The sequence below is a fragment of the Rhipicephalus sanguineus genome, chromosome 1 (assembly GCF_013339695.2).
Source record: "Rhipicephalus sanguineus isolate Rsan-2018 chromosome 1, BIME_Rsan_1.4, whole genome shotgun sequence".
Lineage (NCBI taxonomy): Eukaryota > Metazoa > Arthropoda > Arachnida > Ixodida > Ixodidae > Rhipicephalus > Rhipicephalus sanguineus.
Window position 1 is genome coordinate 98,540,652 of NC_051176.1, and position 12,792 is coordinate 98,553,443.

Sequence of the window (12,792 nt, forward strand, 5' to 3'; positions counted from 1 at the left end):
TGGTGCTCTCACATAATTGAAGTTCTGCAAATAGGTGCTCAGATCAAATCTGTGGCAACGAACTCAAGGGGCAGGCTGGAAGTGGTTGGAGCCACATTTTACGCAGATGGCAGCCTCTTTGGTTCAACCGTGTGTGGTCGGCTGGTTTGATTATGTGGAAAACTCAGCAAACTTAGGTCATTGTGGTTCATTACAGCCGATTCTTTATTTGGTGCGCAACCACTTCTATTTTATGCGTTTTTCTTTCTGCACAAATAGAGGAGGGCACGCGCATCTCGCCTTTATATAGTGTTACCGAAAGAGCGAGAGATACAAAAGGGAAAGGCAAGGAGGTTAACCGGAACAGAAACATCTGGTTTGCTACCCTACACTAGGGGGAAGAAAGATGGAAAGGAGAACGCAGAGAAGAAGTAGGCGTGCACGTAAACACACACACACACAAACACACACGCACGCACGCACGCACACAAACACGCGCGCACGCACACTGGGTCGAACTTTCGACAAAAACGTATTGTTGAAGCTACAGCGCTGTGTCTGTCTTCCTGCCTCGCTTGACCTTCGTTAGATTGCCACCCCCTTCCTTCCCATGCGATGAATAACCAAGCCCTACTAGATGCGCTGCGCAACTTCGAAAGTTCTGTCAGGCGCTGTTTTAAATATTTAACTCATGATATATTTACGGTATGTAAAGTTTCCCCGGTTTCGTTGTGTTGCCTTGCGAAACAATTAGCTGTGTTGTCAAATGGAGTGTAAGGAATCCGGATTCTTAGCCCCATAACTGTGGTTAACTTCGAATTTCGATCACGCTTTAAATTACAGTGAAACCTCGGTGATACGATCACAGCTCATACGAATTTCGGGTTGATACGAATTTTTCGTTGGTCCCGGCCAAGGCCCATTGGCCTGCAACGTAATGGAGTACGGTTGTTGCGAACCGATTTTCACCCAGCGACGTTTGATACGAACGTGCGCTACCGCCCAGGTACGAAGAGGTGCTGTCCGCGCTATCGCGGAAGACGCGCCAAGCACGTGCGAGTGCGGGAACGCAAGCATGGGCATGCGCGCCGCACGTCCAAATCTTCAGAATCACGGTTTAAGAAAAACACTTCTCTTACGGTCAGAATAAACTTTCCGAGACGCGTCACGGCCTCCGAGATTGTGTGCGCGAACCTTTGAGGCTCTTAAGTGCCTTCGTGTGCCTTCGCGTTTAGATTACAGAGGACATTAGCGCCATGCTTTTTCTTTTCTAACGCGTCGACGCGGGCTGCTGTCGCTGTACTGCGTTTACACGTGCCTGCCTCGTGCATGAGACATCCTATGAAAGGTGGACGAGGACCAAAAAAAGGCGAGGACGGACTTAGCGAAGGAATCAGGCCTCACAACATCAACATGCAAGACGTTGAGGTCGTACTTGTGCGGGCACGACCGTAAATCTTCCAAAAAACATCCCCAACACCTCCGCGATCACAAAATCATACACAGGACCGTGGTTCTGTGATTTTGGGGCCTTGATCCATCGCGTCAAAGTGATTCTTAGGTTACTTTCGCTGCATAGCTCCGGTGTCATGCAAAAAAAAGCATACTAAAATTTTGAAGGGGCTCCTGCTGTCGCGGGTCACAACGTACCTTGTTCATTAAATAAATACGCGCGTACGGGCCGTATATTTACGAGTGCTGGTACGATTGCCGACATCTAGAAACTTAGCTGACAATCATTCAGGCTTCTTCCTGACGTTGATGCAGCCCAGAAAAACAATACATGAAAATGTACGCCATTTTGGCATGCTAATTTTCTATGCTTTCTGGTGATACGAAATTCGGATGATACGAATATTTTTGGTGGTCCCGTGAGATTCGTATCACCAAGGTTTCACTGTAGTACACATTTATTCATTACAATTAGGCATGTTTCAGGAAACACCGCGAAAAAAGCGATGAAACTGAAATACCACGAAAACAAATTTTGAAGCACAAAATAGTGCGCTTCCTCAGAGCGCTCATATTACTAAATGGCATCCTTGCTAGCTCTTTCACACATACTTGCAACGTACCTCCTTCAAAGCGTAAATATATTGTTGAGGAAGTGTCGCCCGAGGAAAAGCGTAGATATCTTTCGTGCGCCACGAAAGAGAGGTGCAATGATTCACTTCCGTTGCCGTCAGAGTCCGGCACGCTATCAATGCATAGAGTGACTTGAGCGCGTTTTACTGAATCGGCCGTAAACCATGGACAAGTCGTTATCGTCGCATTCGTAGATAATCTAAAATTTAGCGAAGACGACACAACGCACAAGCAACATGTTAGGTTTTTTCCCGTTTCTTTTACAGACGTTCCGAGTATAGCTTCAAAAAGAGTAAACTTTCATGCCATGAAAAACTGGCGAAGTATTTCACTTGTTTCAGCGCCACGGACATGTCACACGCAATATTTTCTTTTTTTACGGTACGTTTAAGGTCAACACAACATTGAATGATTTAGCCGTTAACTCTTTTAGAGATTGTTATGCAGCTTCTTCTCCTCGCCGGTAGAAATTCAAACAAGACATAAGTTTAGGGAAGGACGGAAGCCTCATGTGATGAGATTTCACCAAACAAGTGACGTGGGCTCCACGGACCTTCCCTTCTTCCGACGATTTCATATCCTTACCTAAATCATCATGCATGCTCCTCCAAATGAAAAATTGACCCAAGAAAAATCTTATTTGAAAAATAAATAATATGTTTAATACACTGTGCTGTTTCTACACAGAAAGCAGTGCATGTTGGAGTGGTGTGAGCGTCACGTTCTCGTTGAATGGGCTTCGATGTTGGTGACTTGAAATAATTTCGCCAGGCTCCGTCCTCGGATTAAACTTTGATTTGGCAGTTCCGCTTGTAGCCTGTAAGAAGAGACAATAATTGCATGTCATTGATCGACAAAAATATCTGCCGTACAATGTATCCGGCTAAGTGTTATAGCCTCGGCACTTAAGTTTGATGCAAAGACGTGAATTCCTTCGTCTTTTCATGCTTTGTACGTTCATAAAGAAAAAAAAGTACTACGGCAGTGTATGTGAACGCATTTAAATGCATATTTGCACGGAAATTGTCTGCAGTGATCCCGAGCCAAGACAGATCCAATTAAATGTCCTGTTTCACTATCATTATAATAGCACTGAGTCGCTTTGTGCCCCTTTTCTTATTTCCTAATGTCGGGCTACCTTAGTGAAAATTATATTAAGCAGCAGAAATAAGGAGTGACTGATACTGCCTTTTAATTTAGTAACACCTTAATTTTAGAAAATGGCAGTGAGTGGCATTACTATCGTACTATATACGGATAATAAAATTTAGGCATGTGCGAGAACATCTGAAAAAAGTAAGGGGAAAGAAGCGGTTGTCCTACACAATTTCAATCTCTTTTACATTGTTCAGGAGAATATTTCCGCACATTTAGTAGCCTCTGGATGAAGGCGTCTCAAATGACTTTACTCAACTACATTCGCAAGGAATTCACCTGAAGCAATACTTAAACTGAAACACAATTCTGGCCAACCTCTTTAAAGAAATAACATCACCCGGGAGATGCGTGCTGAATTCGTCTGTTTGGTAGATTACGGAAACGCCACGAATATACTTTATGAACAAATGGAAGAGGGATTAATTATAAAGGGCTACGATTGCTGTCGACGTCTCCCAGATTTCTTTTTTTTTCCGCATTTTTCTCGGCGTTGCAATATCGATGAGAGGGGGCATTAAAAATTCGTCTGTAACGCAGTCTGCTTCATCAGCAACGACCCCAACTTACTGGTGTGACGTTCCTCTTCTTTCAGCCTAAGAATCCACCGTGCCCTCCGTATTGGTTGTAGAAGCCGCCAGCACCACGGTTGAAGCCATTGTTAAAACCTCCATAGCCAGCGCCGTAGCGGTTGTAGGTGGTTTGGTCGAATCCGTGGTTGGTGCGGTAGCCATCGCGGTTCCTGAAGCCCTGCACGTTGTTGAAGGCGTTTGCACTGCCGAATCCTCCGCTACCCTGGTTGAAGCCAGACACGCCGCGGTTGAATCCATAGCCATTGCCACCTGCTACGTGGCCAAATCCGGTGCCGAAACCAATACGACTATCGACGCCCTCCTTCTTCTCCTCCGTAGTGGCGGGTGTCGGTTCTGCTTCCGGCTTCTTTTCGGTGACCGGCTTGTCTTCAGCATGTGCCAGAGCGGCAACAGCCGCAAGGACGGCTAGCACAAACTAGTTTGCAGGGAAGAAACAGAGAATATTTGTAAAGAACATAGATCGCGTGATCATTGGCATAACATTCCAGAAATAGCTAACGAAGGTCACTTGTAGTTTGTTTCAAATGGGCTACAGACATAAGACAGATCTTAAGTGCGTTGGCAGTATATGTTGAATGCTGGTAGGATGGAAGGAGTGAGGCTGGCGGGCTAACAAAATGAAATCATTTCAGCTGTCCCCGACGACTTTTAAGTTCCGAATGTTTACCGGATGGCGCTTTTATTAAACGCCGCACTGTGCATTAGTCACAATATAAAAGCTTAGTCGTGTCGCAAAGCCAAGTTCTTCGCTAACCATTATCATGCAGTGCTCCTAAATCACCAGGATGCACAACAACATCTCGCCAGTTCTATGTAGAAACTGAGAAGCATGAAGAAATTGCAAACATGGTTGCATCTATGCGCATTGATGTTCACTAGAAAATTCATTTCTTCTCTGTTTTTTTCTTCGTAGTATGGTCAAGTGTGCTTTTCGATTTCTTACAATTTTACCACTTTGACCAGTTACCATTCGGAAATTTCGGTTATAAAATGTGTCTTTTCTGTCAAAATCTGCCCTTATGAACACCCCAATAGAACCGGCATCTAAGACGCTACTTCAGTTGGCACAAATGGAACAAATTTCACGTAAAACAGCTACACCAGCACCAATTTTCACGTATTGTCGAGCCACGTGTACGCGCAACTCAGGCAAAGCCCCCGATAAGCAGTACTTCACAAAACAGAATTTCTTCAAAAAACCATAAAGCGATAGACAAAAGGCTTTGGGGAACAGAAAGCTCGTGAATCTGGACATAAGCGTACGCGATTCTCTTCGCTTTCTGCAAATTTGCATAGCGTCACTCGGGCGAATGAACTGCTCGTATAAAAGGTCGGGGCCGGGCGTAACTCACCAGCTTGCGAGACATCTTTTCAGGAGGGAACAGTACACGACTGGTTCTCTTTGGGCGCTTTGACCAAGGTTGACTCTCCGCAATACTCAGGGGCAACTTTTATAGCCCCCCAAACGTTGACCCATTCGCTGGGTCTTTCCCACATGAGAGCCAGTGACGACGTTTTATTTGTGTACGTTTCGATCAGCTTCCCTTTCATCCGGTCAACACCCTCGCCCTCATCTCCGGCCGGTCCACCTGCCTTGGCCGCCGTGGTGGTTCTGCCGCGGGACTCGGTGATTCTCTTGCGCCGGCCTGAGGACACATCCACCGGAACGCAGTGAAGGGTTGCGAGATGGCAGGGGAAGGGCAGAGCGCAGGCCCTGCTTAGCTTGAGGCCCGGCTGCGGCGCTCCTTGCCAGGAACGTGCCAAAGGAAGCGCAGGCAAGACAAAGCGCGTAGCCCGACCTCGTCTCCACCGGCAGCGGAGAAAACCGGTGACGATCATGACCGGACATGGGCGAGTGGTAACAGAGAACGTGCAGGGGGAGGGCGACCGACCGAGAGGAGGCGTAGTCGATGCTGCGGGGAGTGTTGCTCGCGCGTGTGTGTGTGCTTGCATTTTTTGTTCTTTGCTATCGAATTCCTCGTCCGGTTCGGCTTGCCGGCAACACGCGTGCGCGACGTTGTTGCCTCTGTTTTCGCTTGGTCGATGGTGCGTGGCCGTAGCTCGATGAGGTAGCGCGCTGATCGAAGGGGAGAGAATGAAAAATAAAACAATAGAGAACATTGATAAGGGATGTATACAGAGAAAGACGCGTGGGTCTCTGGGAATAAGTAGAATGGGCGTGGAGTAGAAGTTGCGTCTATACCGACTGCCTCTAAGCGTGCACCCTTTCTAAGAAAAATGTCGAGGCCGGGAATTTACGTACAAGAGTCTGTGAAAAATGGAGCTTCGAAGAGAGCAGCATTGTGAGCATGAGAGACGGAGATGTGAGTGATCTTCAAACACGTGTGGTCTTTCAACCGAATAACCGAGAACTCAGGAACGCTTCTGCTATGCGTGTTAGGCCAATTACAGACCGCAGACCGAAGTTCCAGCAGTTTGAAACGAATAACAAACGTAAGCGTTGCCGCCTGAGCCACTTGTGCTAACTCGTGCTGGAGTCTCGGACTTTCCTCGAAGCGTGCTTCATCTTTATTCCATCTTCGGCTGACTTCTCGATGCGTAATGTGTAGATGCTTGTGCGTAAAACACTTCGGTAATTAAATATCATTGACCACTAAATGCTTGAGTTGGCACATTGGGCGCACAAATTATGATATAATTTTTCATGAAATGATATTTCCGCTCACATAATGGCAACGTGCATTATCGCTTTCGCCTATGCCTGATCCAATGCAGAGATAAATGATGAACCCGAGATAAAAACTAATGTCACCAGAAAGAGCAGCAGACGGTCGCAACAGTATTAGTTCTACGTGCGCGTAAAGCATCATGTCTCAGACCTATATATAATTGTATGGGTTTGTGTAAGTAGGACCTGTTTACTTGAGGCGGAAATTGCATATTGATTATATATATATATATATATATATATATATATATATATATATATATATATATATATATATATATATATATATACGTGTGTGTGTGTGTTTGTGTGTTTGTGTGTGTGTATACGTATTAAGCAAGGCAAGTTTCGCAAAAGCATATTTTCTCTGTGCTCGTTATGATTAAGCGATATCCAAGGTTTTTGTCTTTCTTGGTTATTGTTCGATGTGTGACGCGTGATTTAACAAAAATGCCTACCGTCATGATCCATAAATGAATGGGGCTATTTGCTCACATATGCAAGCATCATAGATAAATATGCATATACAGTCTGTGTAAAATGTTCAGAAATCTTTTTTTTTTTCAGGAAAGCTGTCCCGATCAAAAAAGTGTATATTCCCTATTTGCTAGTGTAGTCGGACCACCCGTTTATCTTATGATGAGGAGGAACGTGTGGATAAAAAAAATGAAAAAATAATAGCCTCCTTGTTGCTTGAACACTTTTATTGTAGTACTGACACTTTGGGAGGAGGAGGAAAAGAAAAAAAAAACGCAAGGACAGGGAGGTTAACCAGTTCTCAGACTGGCTGGCTACCCTGTGCTGGGGAAAGGGGAAGGCGGAGTGAAAGATGATAGAAAAGAGATGTTACAAAAAAAGAAGAAAAGAAGAACAATAATACGACAAACGACACTGCTTAAAGTCTGTCTCTGAGACTATAGTTGTGCGCAAAAAGCGCAACAACGCTCTCAAAGCTTGCCGTGCCGAGGACGGTTTCGGCCAGTGCCCTAAGAGCTTTTCCTCCGACAATGGGCGATTGTCTAGTCTGTCTAACACTTTTGCCAGTTCTTTTCTCGGTGCACTGAAGCGAGAACACTCACAGGGAAGATCGGCGATTGTCTCCTCACAGCTACAGTTATCACATGTCGGGCTGCTGGTCATTCCAATTCGAAATGAGTGGGCCTTCGTGAAGGCCACCCCGAGCCACAGGCGGCACAGGAGCGTCTTCTCAGCTCTAGTTATTCCCGACGGAAGACGGAGCTGTAGATTCGGGTCCAAGTTGTGAAGACGGGCGTTGGTAAATTCCGTCGAGTTCTACTCTGCCAGTGTCAGTTCACGTGCATGGGAACGAAGCCTTGTTGCGGCGTCCGTTCTTGACAGCGGTATAGCTGCACAATGGAGAGCATCATGGGCTATGTGAATGTCCGCCCCTGTGCTCTTTTCTCATTTGTTGTGGTAATCCACAAAAACTGAGAAAAGGAAAGAGGAGTGACCGACGCCACAAATCCAGGTAGAACCAATGAATCCTTAAAAAAATTATTTAGAAAAAAAAATCACGAGAAAAAAAGTCAAGCTTGGCGTGGGCGTGCCCGACGTACTGCTTTTCTTTCTTTTTCTTTCTTTCTTTCTTTCTTTCTTTTTCTTTCTTTTTTCTTTCTTTCCTACTTTCTTTCTTTATAAATCCCTGCAACACTGTTTTCGGGCAGAATTGGCGCATATTCTTTCCAGCGTTCGCCAGCCTTTAGAACGGCCCAAAGAAAGAACCATCACGCGATCATAAAAACGCGGTTTAGGAATTCAATTTTCTCCAAGTCGCAATTTCCCTAAAATGTGCAATTCCTGATGTCGACCTTTACGCGTTGTCCAGCTGTTCGCTTTTAGTCCGTGAACACGAAATATTGCAATGAAGCGCCCACAGCAAGTGTACTACATCCCAATAGTTTTTTTTTTTTTTTGCATCTTCGGTAGAACGCGTTCGTATGCTTCAGTTCAGTTCACATTGGGCAAGCATGGGCGCGTGGCCTAGCGTTCAAGGCTTTGGGACGTCGGGGACTCGGGTTTGAAGGTCAGCTACGGAAAGAAAATTTATTTTGTTTTATTTATTGGTGCGCGCTCCAACTGTGGGTGAGGAGGGTATTTTTGGAACACCACCAGCTACACAGGTCAGTCAATACAAGTTCGCTTGAAAAACCTCTCTGCCTTGAGGAATGGCACAACATGCTCAACTTTTTTGCAAGAACCTCGTCAAATGATGTCGTGTGCCTTTAAAATAAATATAATCAGTTAGCCTTATAACATTGCATTGTTACTGAATACGTTGAGCATGACACATAACACGAAACTGGCGGCCTCGGGTGGATGTGTTCCTAGTTGAAAATGGGACACGATGTATTCTGTCACTAATTGTAACTCTCTGTTATATCCCACAATTATTTAAAACCGCAACAACGAGCTAACAATGCCGATGGAAAAGCTTGAAGCGCGCGGAATAGAAGTCAGAAACTGTGATATACACCTCGCATATCAGCCAGCACTCACCATGGAAATCCCAGGAAGAACTTTCTGGTTCTTTTGAACCACTTTCATTGGAACTGTATTTTGGAATTACACACACACACACACACACACACACACACACACACGCACACACACAAACACACACACACACACACACACACACACACACACACACACACACACACACACACACACACACACACACACACACACACACACACACACAAAGACAATATAGTCTGGATATAGTATAGCCTGTGACTTCATTTCCGAATGCAGGCAAAAAGAAAAAAATAATTTAAAAACATCGTTTGTTACATGTAACATTTCAGCTGAGTCAGAAAAAAAGTGAAAGAAAAACAGCCACATTATAATTGTCATTCAAGTGTTTCTTCGATCCAAGCTCTATTTTTCTCATGGGAGGGGGTGATACAAGTAAGATTGTCATGATTACACTGAGAATTTATTTTTATATATACCTCCTTACTATCTTTATGAAAGTTTTATCAGCATGTACTCAGTGAAAACTTATACAACATACTGTATTCCTCTGTTGCATGTAAACTGGCCGAGGGCTTTATTAAAATAACACAGCTTGCATTAAATCGCGCAAGGCTGGGTCACAGCGGAGCTAGTGGGCACCTAGCTGGTCCTGGCTTGGCTAGGCTTTTACCCTCTCACCTCTCCCAGCCCTTGATTTACTGTACTATACATGGCTATGCTTGCTCTCTTTTTTTTTTCTTTTTTTGTGTTTGTTTGTTTCTCTATCTGCCTATTTCTTTCTTTCTCTTTTTATCTTTTCCTCTCTTTCTTCCCTGTCTTTCTCTCTATTTTTCTTTCTCTCTTTCTGTACTCGTTGTCCCCTCCTCCTTTCTCTCCGCCTCATCCTCACATCTGTGCTCTTCCCCCTAACTTCCCTTTCTCACCCCCTTACTATATTATGCTATACTATACTATACTATACTATACTATACTATACTATACTATACTATACTTTACTATACTATACTGTACAAAGCTATGCTATTCTCTGCTAGTGTGCCTGGATAGCCGAGTTGTTACGACGTTCGCCTTCGGATCGTGGGCAGGGGGGTTCGAATCTTGCCTCACCAAGAAATCTTTTTTTTCGCCATGAATTCCTCTCTTTCGCTTTCTTTCTGTCTCTTTCTATATATCTCTCTGTACTCGTTCTCTCGCCCATCACGTTAGTGCATCGCGCGCAGGAGAAATCAGCGCACTTGTTCTGGGAGCGAACAGGAAGAGCACGAAGATCAAGACGATTAGGAGAGAGCACGTGCTGGTTCATGATGATGATAATTTTCTATCTCACACGGCAAACCTCGAGCATAGTAGCTCTGCTGTAAAAGGCGAGTGACAACCAGTTCTTATGGTTCACAATTTTGTTTTAGCGGCCCCTAAAACTTGCCGTTCACAGTGTGCAATCACACGCGGTAACGCAGCAAAAGCCATGCAACATTTAACGTAATATTGCATCTGCTGCGAAGGTTAGGTTGGTTGGTTCGTTTATGGGGTTTTGCGCTCCAAAGCGACTCGGGATATGAAAAACACCGTGGTGGAGGGCTATGGACAATTTCGACTCCCTAGGGTTGTTTAACGTGCACTCATATCGCACAATACACGGGCCTCGAGAATTTCGCCTCCATCGCGTCCGGGATCGAACCCGTGCCGTTCGGGTAAGCAGCCACGCGACGTAGTACCACCGCGCTAAACGAAGGTTAAGTCTATCGCATCAAACTTATTGTAAACAATGATAAGTGAGTGAAGTAGCAATCAAATGCCATCGTTTGTAGGAAGCAGACGTCAACTGCCCGGCCTAGCGGCAAGAAACTGCGGCGTCACATTACACCACAATTGGTGGATCGGATTTAGTGTGTCTCACTGATACCACAAGACTCGGGGTCCTCAATCGGAAACTCGAGCGCACTGAAACGCACTGATGTGCGGCTCCACGCGATGAGGGACGTCGCGGCTCACAAAGCACTGTTCTGCATTTTCACTCATTGTCGCGCAGGTTTGTAAGCGTTTACTTTTGCATTGTCGCATAATACGTTTACAGTGATGCGCGAACGTCTACATAATCTAAATAATGCAATTTTAAACAGTATGGAAACGGCAGCATGAAATCACAGCTGACTGCATGTAGAGCATATTCAAAATGCTTCATTATTGTTACCGAAAGCCATGGTGGGAGCCGACAGATGGAAACACAATGTGCGGATAGGTTGAACGAGCAGGATAAATTGCCTCGGACAGGCTGGCCGACGTTTCGATAGGAGCACCGATCTTCGTCAAAGACGCATCGTCATCCACGACCTTTTAGTTTTAAGCAGGTTAACCTTAAGCTGCTTAAAACTAGCAGGCCAAGGACGACAAGGCGCCTTTGACAAAGATAGGTCCTCCCATCGAAACGTCGGCCAGCCTGTCCGAGGCACTTTCTCCTGCTTGTTCAACCTATCCGCGCATTATTGTTACCAAGTCCTGTGCACAAGTGGTCGTCGCATATCGTTCTCTTGCCACTTTTCGTGTCAGTTTAAAATTTTAATTCCTACCTAAAATTTTAACATCGATCCCACTCAAGTCCATCACTATAATTCACAGTCTTTTCACCTTTGCAAGCAATTTGTCACACGCCCTACGTTGTTTCGTTCTCTGTTTGTTGCAGTGTGCCTACGTATTTTAGAAGCGCTACACCAGCCGCTAGTCCTCAGATGTTTTATAATATTTTAGCGATGTTTCCTCAGTGACGTGGCGGTGACTAAGAGGTTGTTAAATTGTGCTGCCGAGGCTGACGTCGCGGGTTAGATTCTTGGCGGCGGCGGCCGCATTTTCTTAAGGAAGAATTTTAAGAAAGCGCTCGGGGATGGAATGCATACTCTGGGTGCACGTTAAAGTACAGAAAGTGCTGAGACTTTATCTAGAGGGTGTGTCCAGGTAAGATCGAACACGAGGTCCCAATCACCATTCCCGATTTTGATGAAATTTACTGTAGATCTAGGCATTACATCCGGAACAATGGTTTCGAAGTTAGTTTCGCAAAAAAAAAGATTTGTTCGCCTGAAAAAAATATATAAATTCTGGCCGCAAAAAACACTTTTGCGCCAATTTTGCGATTTCTGAATTTTGAGCATGCCAGCAGAGTTTTCGTTGCATATTATAACGTTTGTTGGCACTTAACAGCCTTTAACTTTCACAGTGATGCACTCCGTCTCTCGTTCGTCCTCTCAGTGTAGTTTGGTGCGCAAGCGGAGCTCATCCGCAGTCGAAGCGGCACTCATGTAATGTGAGCGCCCGCAGCATCGAGCGGCCGCTGCTGCGGGTTTGTCAAGCGGCTGATCGCAAGACAAAGCTTGCCGAACCATGACACCTGACTGCGCATTTGTTGGTATGGAGCTGCTGATTTGTAATTATGCCACGTACAAGTATTTTTAACAACTTATATCCGAGTTTCAGCACATAACGAACGCCGAGGCCGCTACGCTGATTTGGTCACATTTGACGCCTTATAACTTGTTAGCAACGAAAATAATGAAACGTTTTTTTTTATGCAGAATAGTAGATGACGTACTTGACTTCAATCAGAGCGATTTAAAAAAAAATAAAAATGGGCTTTTTGAGAAAACTTTTTTGAATATTCGGCGTTTTTGGTAAATAACTTACGTTTCAGCCAAATTATCGAGCAAAAGGGAGCTCGATAAAACCACGAAAATTATTTTGAAAGAGAGCGAAGGTAACAAAGGTAATATGTACCGATTTTTATTATCCTCACTTTTACTT

General features: G+C 44.9%; 1 protein-coding gene across 3 annotated transcripts in view; it reads right to left on the reverse strand.

Annotated features, from left to right (window-relative positions):
* Window positions 1-2,740: 2,740 nt before the first annotated feature.
* Window positions 2,741-12,792, reverse strand: part of LOC119394369 (keratin-associated protein 19-2) — a 99,066-nt gene continuing 89,014 nt past the window's right edge. Inside the window, exons 1-3 of one of the 3 annotated variants that reach the window (XM_037661674.2) lie at window positions 5,165-5,391; window positions 3,790-4,227; window positions 2,741-2,881 (exon numbers count right to left, since the gene is read on the reverse strand). In XM_037661674.2, coding sequence (XP_037517602.1) covers window positions 3,811-4,227; window positions 5,165-5,179 — 432 coding nt within the window. In that variant the 5' untranslated portion in view covers window positions 5,180-5,391 and the 3' untranslated portion in view covers window positions 2,741-2,881; window positions 3,790-3,810. Of the gene's footprint in view, window positions 2,882-3,788; window positions 4,228-5,164; window positions 5,425-12,792 lie in introns of those variants that run through there. The other 2 variants (XR_005184125.2, XM_049415376.1) reach the window with 2 other exon arrangements.